The following is a 12,638-nucleotide window of genomic DNA, read 5'->3' as shown; positions in this document are numbered from 1 at the left end:
CCCAACTCTATGGCGAACCCAGTATTAAGAAGGTGGCCAAAGCTGGAAGGATACGATGGGCAGGGCATGTTGCAAGAATGCCGCACAGCAACCCTGCAAAGATGGTGTTCGCGTCGGATCCGGTTGGTACAAGAAGGCGTGAAGCACAGCGAGCTAGTAGGGCGGATCAAGTGCGCGTGGATTTGGTGAGCCTGAGGCAGAACCGAGGATGGAGAGATGCGGCCACGAACCGAGTTTTGTGGCGTGAAATTGTTGATTCAGTGTTATTTGTTTAGATGTTAACTAAATAAATTGAATGAATGTAGGCAGGGGATGGATGTAGCCTTGGTTAGATAGCTTATCAAAGACTTACCATAAACCAAGAATAGCAAAAGTAAATCAAACGGATTGATTCCGCTGTAATAAATAGATGATCACGATTGAAAAGTCGGTACCGGTTCAACAGAGAGACGAATACAATACTATTTTTTAATGGTAGTTCGGATCAAATAAAATTACTTACGTTTTTTTTTTGTTTTCAATATTTTCATGTCTAAAAATATTCATTTATAATATTTGTATTGAACTTTCCAGTGTGTGGTTGGGATTCTCCGAATCTTTGCTTCCTCTCAGTTTGCTTCTTGTTTTTATGTTTTGGTTGTTTTACTGTGAGATATTATTCCAGCAGTTTTCTTCTTTTGCAGAGTTTTTTCAATCCTCTATATTGTTTTCATCAATTGATCCTTCTTCGCTTCATTTATCATGTGATTCTCACGCTTTCTTTCAATCTACCTTATTGTGTGATTCAATTAGCATTAGATTCGGTTAGTGGTGGAAAGAGGATATTCGACGAAAGTTCAGCTTGATTTTTGCAATGCGTACTATGAATCGATAACAATTTTTACTTTTCGCATTTTTTTTTGGTTTCACTTCTTCGCATTGATTACTAATGGTTGAAATATCTTACAGTGTTTGTTTTATTCAAAAATTAAAAGGATTAAATGGAACAAACTGACATCGATACGATTCTCTTTTTTTTTCTAAGAAGGATATTGGAAAACAATTAGATGTAAATGTTTAAATTTGTTTTTATCAAGCGATTTTTTTTTATTTTCTCTTCCGAATTGAATTTGAGATGAATTTCCACTTGAAACCTCGAGGGATCTCTCGCTCTATGCTTTGATCTAGCTTAAGTTTCGTTCGGTCGTATGTACTGGGAGAGGGTTGATAACCATAATTAACATTACGAGTTTTTTCAAATACTGTACAATACTCTGCTTCAATTTATACGGTAATCACTAAGAATTTTGATAATTTTAAATTAATCTGCTTCTTCTGTTTGGTTCTTACCTTACACGCTGCATTCAATTTTTCATCCTTTTATCGCCTAGATTCTACAATTAATTCTTTGATTTTTTTTTCTGTATAATTAAAGGGATGCTTTGCGGGTTTCTTTTCCTTTAATTTACTTTAAATTACTTAAATTGTAAACTTACCATTTAACATTTGTAGCATTGTTTTGTTGATGTTCTTGATCTTTGCTGTTTTGCGCCCATTGTCTCTCATTTTACTAAAAATGTTTGTGTGTGTTGGCGTGAAAAGATTACTGCATCATCTACACGACTGACTGTTGTGAGTGTGTGTAAGTGTGTCTTATTCCTTTCTACATAGATTCTATATATAATGAATGAACTGATACAGCTGCTGTATGTGTGTAAAGATTCTCGAATCTGTGAGTTCCTCGATTTAAGTCACTTTTTTGTTTTGGGAGTTGTGATGTTCTATGATACATTCAAAATCAAGTCAACGCTGCCTTTTTGTTGTCACGATCAAGAGAATTTGTGATGTATCGTTACGGGTATCGATGGTTTTCGATGTAGCAGGGGATCGGGAGGGGTGTTTGTTGCACTTCGAATCAAACTAAAGATTACTACCGCATTCGATCGGTTTAATAGATGACCTCATAGACGGTTGCCTTCTTGTCGCCGGAGCCAGTCACGATGTACTTGTCATCGGTCGATATATCACAACTAAGTACTGATGAGGTCTCCTTGGACTGGAACGAAATTAGGGTAGAATATTCAACAAATAATTATAATTGACATTTTTAAAAGTTATTGTTGCAAATATTCAAAAAAGTCAGTTTAATTAAATTCGAGTTTGGCACGGTTTGATTGACAAATTAATACAATTCACACATTTTCGTGTCCGCGTATTTTAAAATACTGTTTTGTTCAAAGTTTTTTAAGAGTAAAAATGAAATTACTGCAATGAGACTTCATAGCCGAACTCTCGATCTAGTTCTTAAATTGAGGCTCCAGTGTACGACACTCACCTGGAATATACTGGCACCGTACGGTGTGCGCCATGCGTTTAGCAGGTTATCCTTGCCCGTCGAGACGAACCATTTGCCGCAGGCGGCGAACCTCAGCGACAGCACGCAGCTTTCGTGTAAATGCAGCTGATACTTGTCCTGCTTGGAGGCGTGCAGCACCTCCACGTGGGAGTTCTCCATGCCGACGGCGAGCCATTCACCTGTTTCATCGAAGACTAAGGTTTTACATTCGAAATGATTCCCAATCGAAAATATGCGGTGAAATGCTTACCCGTTGGACAGTAGCCGAGCGAAAAGATCTGGGAGCTGAAGTCATGCTGCTGCAGTTGCCGTCCTTCCCGCAGGTCCCACGATCGCACCGTGTTGTCCAGTCCTCCGGTCCAAAGCCGGACGCCGTCAGGGCTGATGTCGATGCAGGAAGCGCCATCGGTGTGACCCTGGAACTGCCGCACCAGCGTCTGGTTGTGCAGGTCCCACACGGCAATGTTGCCATCGCTGCAGCACGAGAAGCATACCTTCGAGTCGGGACTGATGGCCAACGCGTAACAGGCCGGAGCTGCCGAGGTGAGTTCAGCCTTGATTCTCGGCGTCGGACTCGCCAGATCCCAGATGGACAGGTTCGATGCTTCCCCGCCGACGATCAACGTTCGCCCATCCGGTAACAGCTTCACCGAGCGGATGTAGTTGTCCCGTTGCTGTACAAAAGGGAGATGATCGTTCAACCTTGAGAAAGTTCAACTCCGAAAGACTAACATACCAAGCAATCCAGTTGGCTGACAGGACTCTTGCTGCCGGGCTGGGAGATGTCCCAAACTTTGACACATCCCTTTCCGCCGGTGTAGACGTATTTGGTTGGGTTGGAGATGGTGACGGCGCAGACGACCTCACCGTGGGAAAGCGTATTGATCTGGCGGGCATGTCGCGGGATTCCGGGTCCGGTTAGGGCATCGGCAGGAAATGGCACCGGCTGAGGTCCTCCTTCGCCGTTCATGTGAAACGAATAGGCACTGCGTGAGATAAGACAAGAAACAAGAAGTTCAGGTTAGTAACATACTTTCCGGAATTCATCGTAGAGCTCTACTCACGGTTTACCACTCGAGACGGGCAGAGGGATTCCGTTGGTCCGTAGTTGTGCGTGAGGATCGAATGGAATCGGCTGTCGTCCGTATGCGTCAAGCGGTGGTCGCACGTATGGATCTGAAGGTCGTTGATATGGTGACGCCGGATAGCCGGCGGCCGTTGGAGGTACTGCTGCTTTGGGAACTCCCGGAGTGGAAGAGTTGGGCGTTGGGACGCGCACTTTCGCACCAGGGGTACCTGGTTTGTCGAGCTGTAATGTATGGATTGCGATCCGATCAGAAGTCTGAATCAAGTTTACCAGGGTTTCGACTTACATCTTTAGTTTTGAGGCTTGGGGTCGATCGCGATGAGCTGGATCCGGATCGGGAGGGCGGTCTGTCGTTCACACCTTTCAGACTACTTGAGCCGGCTTTGTCACTTCCGTTCAAACCAACACTATCGCGGTCTCGGTTTTCCAACGACGCGTGATCACCGTTTGGGCGCGGAGATGGGGTTCCCTGCAAAGATCGTAGAACATTCGATCGTGAGCTTATAAATGATCTTGTTTCAAAATTGGATCTGAGGGCTTTGAGGATTCATGGAAAACGCAAACCAACACTGGGCGGGAAGATCTACTGGTTTATTGGTTTATGTAGACCGATTGTGTCTATCTAGAAAGATCGCTACATAGAACTAGAGAGTGCATTCACACGATCAACAACAGAGCGAGCTTTTTACATTTGTGACATCGTTACGATACGTGATTTATGAGCGAGTGATGGAAAATACTTCAATCAACTGAAACAAAACTAATAAATCAAAACGGACAGATACTGAAACAAATTGAACGTAAGTGAAATGAAACTGAAGGTTTGTGTTTTTGCAGTGGGTGTGGGTATCTTTCTTCGGAAATCAAGCCCTTACCGTATCGTTGGCGACGTCCACCACCAATTCCTGTTCGCTTTTGTCGGCGTCGTTGTCCTGTGAAATAATACGAGGAATTTTGTTTTCATAAGAATCGAAATGATATTTTGGAAAAGAGAGTTGGGAGAACTTAAAGAAATAATTACTAATTATCGAGGATTTCCGTATAGAACTTAAACTTAGGGAATTTGGAATGAAATTCTAAACTGGGTTGAAATTAACAAAAGTCAGCTGTAGCACTTATCGTGGGTGCTCACTCTGTTGGTCGCTAGTATGACTCGAAGAATAGACTTTTCCCGCCCGATGCCTTTAACGGTTGGCTATTGAAGATCTGAGGGATCCCAGTTACGCAACAACAAATAGGAAGAAAGAAATAGACGTTGCAGCTAGCAGACTTACGTGGTTAAGTTTTTCCTCTTTCCGTCGCTTGGCTTCGCTGTCCAGGTCTAGGGGTGAACGAGGTCGGTACTTTTCACGTTCGGCAGGAGATACTGAGTTGCGCTGAAAATGGAAGATTCTTTGTGTTAATTGGTTTCCTAATTAATGTAAAAAGTCGTTCAATGTTTAGATAATATAGTGCTAGACCCTATTTGCTTGATGAAGGAATTGAAAATTTCTTGTTATGTTTGAATTACATATATCGCTAGAGCAGAGCTTGTCTCTCGCTTCTACATTTGCCGGGCAAAAGTATTCTATGGTAAAGTTTACCATTTTTAGGTTCTTTTAATCGTATTGAAGGTCTAAAAATAGTGAGTCGACAATACGGAAGGACCGTCCGACATATCTGTAGTCTTCACAATCCTAGTGCTCAATGGAGTTCGAGGATCGAACTTTGGAGTAGGCATCACGATACTTTGAAAAGTTGATTTGAACCGAATCCCAGTGATAAAGGACAGGTAGCCGAGCGAAAATATCTAATGCTAACCTTAGCTCCACTTATTTCTGCAACAGGTCAATAAATTCCAAGAGTTCCTTTATTTTGTTTTGTCTATGAGAAAGCTTTGGACCTTTTGAATCAAGGATATTTGAAATTTATTTTAACTGAGATGTTGGAGAGTCTAATTGAAGAGCGATACAAGGCTCCCACGTACAGGTGGGCCCTGCGATTCCGGGGGAAGAAAACTTCCGCTACTGCGCGATCTACTCAACTAGTCTACTCCAAAGCTGGCTGGGCAGATGCCGAGGTCGGTCCTGCGTTTCCAGTGGAGGGCAACTTCCGATTCATAGGCGCCCCAACGACCATTTGCCGGTGTTGTTTCGCGTATTACTCAGCTTGACCCCGGTGGTGGACTCAGCCTACTCCGACTCGACGTTGGTTGCCCAAGCGCCAGGGTCGGTTCTGCAATTCAGGTTGGAGGATGACTTCCGGTTCACTGGCGTTCCGACGACTCTTGCCGGTAATACGTTACGAACTACTCAGAGTAATCCCCGGCCGTGGATCTATCCTACTCCGACGGCGACGGGAGATATCCCTATCCGGGCTGATGCCTATGTCGGCCTCAGCCTACTCCGACTCGACGTTGGTTGCCCAAGTGCCAGGGTTGGTTCTGCATTTCAGGTTGGAGGATGACTTCCAGGTTGCAGGCGTCCAGACGACATATTACCGGTACTACGTCCGCTCTACTCGATCTAGTCCCCGACCTTGGATCTAGCCTACTTCGATCGCGGCCCGGAGATCTCTGGTCTTCACGCCATCTCCATTGCAGTGATGATATAATCTGCGTTATCCCTCTGTTCACCGTATTTCAAGTGCCTTCGTGCTAGCTCATGGTCTGCACGATGTTGTCCGGATTTAGGACGCTTGCGGTTTCTAACATCATTTCGCTTCGTGTATCCCTGAATCGAGGGCAGTCGAATATAACATGCTCCGGTGTCTCCTTTATATTTGGACAGGCCGGACAATGTGGAGACTCTGCGTGTCCGAATCTGTGCAGATATTTCCGGAAGCATCCATGGTCTGATAAAACTGGGTCAGAAAGAAGTTAACTTCTCTTTGTCAGAGAGATGCAGATGGGGATCATTACGGCGATAACGCACACTGCCTCCGACGATATAGTGCGGTAGCCATGGGTACCTGCCAGCTTCTCTCGATTGCGTTTAGTTATCAACGCTGCAGCACAAGCCGGGACTACGTATCTCAGTATGAACGATGATACGGTCGCCAGAAGACGCCTCGTACTGCTTCTTGGGTCTCCAATGTTGGGCATGATCCTAGCTACAGTGTTAGCTGCTTTCGCTGTCTTTTCGTAGACATGTTGAAGTTTAGCCTGTCGTCGACCACTACTCCGAGGTGCTTTAGAGATCGCTTCGATGAGATTGCGTGTCCTCAGACGTTGATCTCGAACTGCTGAACCGCCTCCTGCCTCCCTGCCTCCCAACTGCACAGTTGAACGCGTTTTTAACATCTATCATTACCACTACGCAGTACAGATTGCCTCTCCTTTTCTGCTTGAACGATTTCTTCGCGCACGCGATGACTGTCCAAATAGCATCCATCGTCGAAGTCTTTTTACGGAATTCGAACTACCTTTTCGACAATTCGTTCTCGCCTTCCGAGTAGAGCGTTAGCCTGCCGAGGATGACCTTCTCCAGAAGTTTACCAAGAGTATCCAGTGAGCATATTGGTCTATATGAAGCAGGATCTCCTGACGGTTTTCCCGGTTTAGGCAGCAACACCAGCTTATGCATCTTCCTTCTGTCTGGGAAGCAGCCTTTCGCTAGAAACTTCTACAAAGCTGTCCTAAATATATCTGGGAACGCCAAGATTGCTGCCCTTAGCGCTACGTTAGGGATACCATCTGGACCGGGAGCTTTGTACAGCTTCAATCCTTTCGCAACTGTTATCAGCTCGGCGTTAGAAACTTGGATATCGGCATTTCCTTCTTCTAGCGTACGGTATGGGTGGCCACACGGTGCACAGTGGGACAAAACTGAAAATTGACGGTCAAAACCTCTTAAAGGCGTTTTAGCCCATAGGTGTCTTCGGGACATTGTTTTGAATTAGTGTCCCGAGTAATAATAAAAAATAATTTTTAATTAGAATCAATAGGGCACCCGAGCAAAAAATATTTTTTTTAAAAAAATTTTTTTGGGCGATCATTTTTTCAGCAAAGCTTTAGTTCTTTTTATTTTCAACAAATTTACTGAACATGCATGATATTTTTGACTTCGTTTTCACGGTTAAATTTTTAAATTTAACCATTTTACCATAAATATCAGTTTTTTGACCATTTCTATGCTCAATGTGCAATTTACGAACATGACATGTTCTACAACATTTTATATATTACAAAAATACACAAATTTGCCGAATATACCAAAGCTGTGAAATCATCACATCCAACGATATAATGAAATTATGTTAAAATTTACATAATTTTCGACCATATTTCTAAGCAAGTTTCTCCTGAATCGGCAATTTTCGGCAACCATATTTAGCATACCTCGATGCCTTATTATATCAGTTAAAGCCCCATGGCAACAGAATGATCGGGTCTCACAGGGCTTATTGATTTCAATATTTTTTTGACGAGCTTGGAATTTCGATCTTAAATAGTTTTTCGACCTTCTGTATACTCACAGTGCAATACTCTGTATTAATTATATAATAAAAAAACATATTAGTAAACATCTTTATCACACTAAAACTGCTCAATTTTAGCATCAAATTGTAGTTGTCGACGATAATTTGGCTTCGGTCACAATGCGTGCAAATTAAGAACAAATAATAGTGTTTTTTAAAGATTTTAGGAAAACTTACCCCAGGCATTCGAAATATCAAAATATTTGCATTATTTGTTGTGATGATAGAACATATCTATTTGATGATACGTCTGAATCAAAATACCATCAGAAAAATCAAAATTGATTGTTTTACTAACATATCTCTATGACACCAAAATATCATCTGGTCCAGTCTGTCTGAACATCGATCATATGTATTTTATGATAAAAAGCAAATAATAATAGAGAGTAAAACATAATTTCGCATGTTGAACATAATTCCTCTCATTTTTCATCTATTACCATTTTCAACCAGTTTGTTGTGCCGGCCGAAGTGAACTTGTGTCCAAAATTGCTGGTACATGAGAAACCTACCTAGTAAATTCTCAAAAATAGTATTTATTTTAATAAAACATTGTTTTTTGATAGCTTGTCAGTTTATACAGATGTCTTCGACATAGTTGTTAAGATTTGTGATATAAAAAATAAAAGAACATCCCAAGTTTATTGACTGCACTATGAGCATACAAAAGGTCAAAATAAAATTCCATGCTTGTCAAAAAAATGGTTGAAATCAATAAGCCCTGTGAGATCCGATCATTCTGTCGCCATGGGGCTTTAACTGATATAATAAGGCATCAAAGTATACTAAATATGGCTGCCGAAAAGTGCCGATTCAGGAGAAACTTGCTTAGAAATATGGCTGAAAATTATGTAAATTTTAACATAATTTCATTATATCTTTGGATGTGATGATTTCACAGCTTTGGTATATTCGGCAAATTTGTGTATTTTTGATATATATAAAATGTTGTAGAACATGTCATGTTCGTAAATTGCACATTCAGCATAAAAATGGTCAAAAAACTGATATTTATGGTAAAATGGTTAAATTTAAAAATTCAACCGTGAAAACGAAGTCAAAAATATCAAGCATGTTCAGCAAAGTTGTTGAAAATAAAAAGAACTAAAACTTTGCTGAAGAAATGACCAGCCAAAAATTTTTTTTTTCAAAAACATATTTTTTGCTCGGGTGCCCTATTGATTCTAATTTAAAATTATTTTTTATTATTACTCGGGACACTAATTCAAAACAATGTCCCGAAGACACCTATGGGCTAAAACGCCTCTAAGAGGTTTTGACCGTCAATTTTCAGTTTCGTCCCACTGTGCGGTGGGTGCATGCGTAGGAAAGAGACCGTCCACTATCAACTTCAGTTTGTCGGAGCACATTTTAGCTGGTGTTACTGGACCCCTACTCTTCGCCATCACTACTCGATAGGCGTTGCCCCAGGGATTTGCGTCAGCTTCCCGTCGCTATCTCCCGTTTGAACGCGGCTCTGGCCAGCCGGTAGGTCATTTTGAATTTTGCACTTGTATTTGGTATGGTAGAATAAGTGTTTTCTATAGATAAATTGATCATTTTGACTCAAGAATAACTTTTGAAAATGGCCTATAAATTTTGGCATGCAACTTATTTGAAAAATTCTTACGCCGAAACTGCTGATTTTAGAGAAAATTATTCTATGAAGAAGTTGTAGTGAACCGTTTGGACTATAAAAAAATATACACCGAAAAAATATTTTATTTATTTCTATAAAAAAATCAAAAATAAAACTTAAATTTTAAATTACACCAAAACCCCATAGTAAATATTTTTTAATATTTTACCATAGAATCTAGATAGTAAACAGATGCTTGAGGGAAAGTTGCATGGTGGAATATTTTTTAATAAAAACGTTTTTCTAAGAACAACTTTTGATCGATCTTTAAAATTTTGAATTTTTGTCGAAATAAATACGTTCTGATGATACAATAAGAATCTAAAAATTATTCTGAACCATAATGATTATATTAATAATTTCTCTAGAAGTAGCCATTTTCGAATTGTATCGAGTTTAATGCAAAAAAATATTAATTAAATATTGAAATAGGACATTTTCAATAGTTATTCGCGATTCATGTTTAAATGAACGTTCTAGGGCAGCGAGATTGGTATCATACTAAAGTCGTCTTTAAGGTGAAACATGGCCAGCACTATGGTCAACTTGGGCCTCTACTCACGATTTCAAAGGCAATCTGCTGAAATGATGAATATACAAAGTCAATCTTCTTATTTTAAACTTTCAGCTAGTGCACAAAGCTAAAATAGAAATTGCATTGTAGTTTGATGCTTCTTTTGAAAGATTTGTGCCTTCAAAGTTTTGGTACATTATTGAATTTTGATTTCAAGCTGTTTTACTTTAAGTCACTACATAAATCACTGCGCCCAGTCCTCCAACGATTTCTCAAGAAAGTCATCAACAATTTGTTTAGGAATCGTTGAAAAAAAAATTCTATTGATTCCTTCAAAAATATTTTGAATACTACAAGAATATTACTCCTAATATTTCATTGACCCTCAGTTGCGAATCCTCCAAGTATTCGCACAAGTCCAAATACCATTAAACTAATTAAAATTCATCTAGCAATAACCGGATTTAATTACATTTTGAGCTTTCTCTCAAATTAACTTCCTAAGTTCCATAGATAATAGGGTCCTAAAAATTATGATAAAATCTTTTTTTTTGTCTGATAACACTATAGATTGTGTTCTTGACACTACTTTGGCAATTTTCCCCTCTCAAATAGCAACTATATCATATTTGAACTTTAATTTCAAAAATCAGTCCAAATTTGAAACTTGACGCATTCGATCGTGTTTGACGAAAACGCCACTGGAGTTCAGCTGTTTAACATTTGGCTTGTTCCTTTTTAACATTTTGGAAGGGATTACTGTATCCCAAAATACCCAAGTAACATTAGTAGCTGAACAGTAGGTTATTTAACTAAAATAAGCCTAAAAGTGATTTGTTCAGCTCTTATTCAGTAAAAATGTTTGTTGGGTATATAACAAAATTGAGTTCAAACTACACAAAATCACAACAAAACTTAAACAAAAATTTTGGACTTAAATCAACGAAAAGTATTTAGAAGTTGAGTTAACGATTACGCATTACGGTACTCCACTTATGCGTATCTGTTTGTCAATTATATTGCCATATCATAGGTAAATAACTGTTAATAACATTTTTTGAAAACATCTCCCAAATTTACTTTACTATTTTTTTGGCGTGGTTGTCCCTAAACTATAGCCTTAAATAAGCAAATTATCTATACGTGTTCAAATAACGCACAGTTATAGTTATGCTTTTTAATCTAGACTGGAAAGTCAGCATCATAGTCAGAAGGCGTACTGTAATAATCGACCGTTTCAGGTACACTAGGGGCATCTGGGGTAACATGCACCCTCGGGGCAAAACGGCTTTTTGGGGTTTCTATGAATATTTGGGAAAAATTGAGACATTTTCCGCGGATTTTTTCTTGTCAAATCGTATGCCTGGATTCCTTACTATCAGCTCCTGATGAAAAATTGTTCAAAATTACTTCGCAAATAGCCTAAAAAGCACCGTGGGTCGTTTTGCCTCAAGGGTGCATATTACCCCAGATTCCCTTATATCTCATATGGTGCATAAATTGCCTGTACACCGATTTGCGGTAATTAAACATTCATTACTTTCAATCAGAATGTTTTCCAAAGAGGCAGGTGAATCTCAAACAAAAGTAATGAAAGAAATTTTCATATCCGAAAATCATTCCACTGAGGGGGAAATTCTTTTCCACTCCATCAATTTACTGCTCACCAACTTCCACCAAGAATTATCACTATGTGGAGAAACAAAAACTGGTACCGGCGACGGGATTTGAACCAAGTACATTGCTAAAAACAACTGTGATACGTGAACTCTAACCATGGTACCACATGAACTTGGCGAAAGCAGCGGTTAATTTGGTGCATAAAAGCAACTGCTGCTCGTGAAAATTGATACTGGAAATGTTCTCCAAGGATAGGAGAAAGAGAAAACGAACTTCTCATAGCTGTGGAAGTGTGCGATTATCTATTTTTGCCTTGTTTTGATGACGGATAGTTTCGCAAGGCAGGTTTTCGCTGCAAAGAACTCGGAACCTTGGTAAGACTTATTTTTGTTTTCAGATTTTTTCTATAAATTATGTTATTTTATGAACAAAATCTAGTCCATGTTCTTCAATAACATTCTCCATCCCTGCTCCGACTGCAATGATGTAGTTCGGTTGCCGATTTTTATGTATTTACATACTCATTATCAAAGTTATCCCAATACCGAAAATAGACTTTCAATTATATGAAAAATTATCGATTGGTTCAAAATGAAACGTTATGCAATCTTTCAACTGCAATCGATAACTGAGATACCAGTACTTGTTTTAAAATTGTAAAACGAAAATCTTCAATACAGTACGCTAATTGATTCAGAATTTGTTCCAAAAAAAATTAAAAGTTACCCCGTATTACGGCACTTCAAAAATCCTAGAGAAAGCAAGAAAACATTCTGAAGGAACTCTCGATTACATGAAAGAAATTCGCGAGCAATTTTAAAGTACCTATGCCTGAACAGATCTGTGGAAGGATCTCAGGGAGAACTGTTGAAATACAAAAAAAAAACATGAGGAATTTGTAGAGGCTCATGCATGATGAATAGCGTGACAAGCTATACAAAATTTTCAGACGATTCATACAAAAAAAAAAACTTGACAAAGA

General features: G+C 39.6%; 1 protein-coding gene across 13 annotated transcripts in view; it reads right to left on the bottom strand.

The window, feature by feature from the left end:
• Positions 1 to 694: 694 nt before the first annotated feature.
• LOC5573338 (protein groucho) overlaps positions 695 to 12,638 on the bottom strand; it is a 664,800-nt gene continuing 652,856 nt past the window's right edge. For 7 of the 13 annotated variants that reach the window (XM_021849485.1, XM_021849487.1, XM_021849486.1 and 4 more), the window contains 8 exons: positions 4,697 to 4,798; positions 4,298 to 4,354; positions 3,709 to 3,891; positions 3,400 to 3,644; positions 3,072 to 3,321; positions 2,586 to 3,009; positions 2,315 to 2,529; positions 695 to 2,035 (listed from right to left, as the gene is read on the bottom strand). In XM_021849485.1, the coding sequence (XP_021705177.1) occupies positions 1,928 to 2,035; positions 2,315 to 2,529; positions 2,586 to 3,009; positions 3,072 to 3,321; positions 3,400 to 3,644; positions 3,709 to 3,891; positions 4,298 to 4,354; positions 4,697 to 4,798 (1,584 nt within the window). In that variant the 3' untranslated portion in view covers positions 695 to 1,927. The remainder of the gene's footprint in view (positions 2,036 to 2,314; positions 2,530 to 2,585; positions 3,010 to 3,071; positions 3,322 to 3,399; positions 3,645 to 3,708; positions 3,892 to 4,297; positions 4,355 to 4,696; positions 4,799 to 12,638) is intronic. The other 6 variants (XM_021849489.1, XM_021849490.1, XM_021849493.1 and 3 more) reach the window with 3 other exon arrangements.

This window comes from Aedes aegypti, chromosome 3, assembly GCF_002204515.2.
Source record: "Aedes aegypti strain LVP_AGWG chromosome 3, AaegL5.0 Primary Assembly, whole genome shotgun sequence".
NCBI classification, from domain to species: domain Eukaryota; kingdom Metazoa; phylum Arthropoda; class Insecta; order Diptera; family Culicidae; genus Aedes; species Aedes aegypti.
Note: the sequence above shows the minus strand (reverse complement) of the source record. Positions and strands in the feature narration are given on the sequence as shown.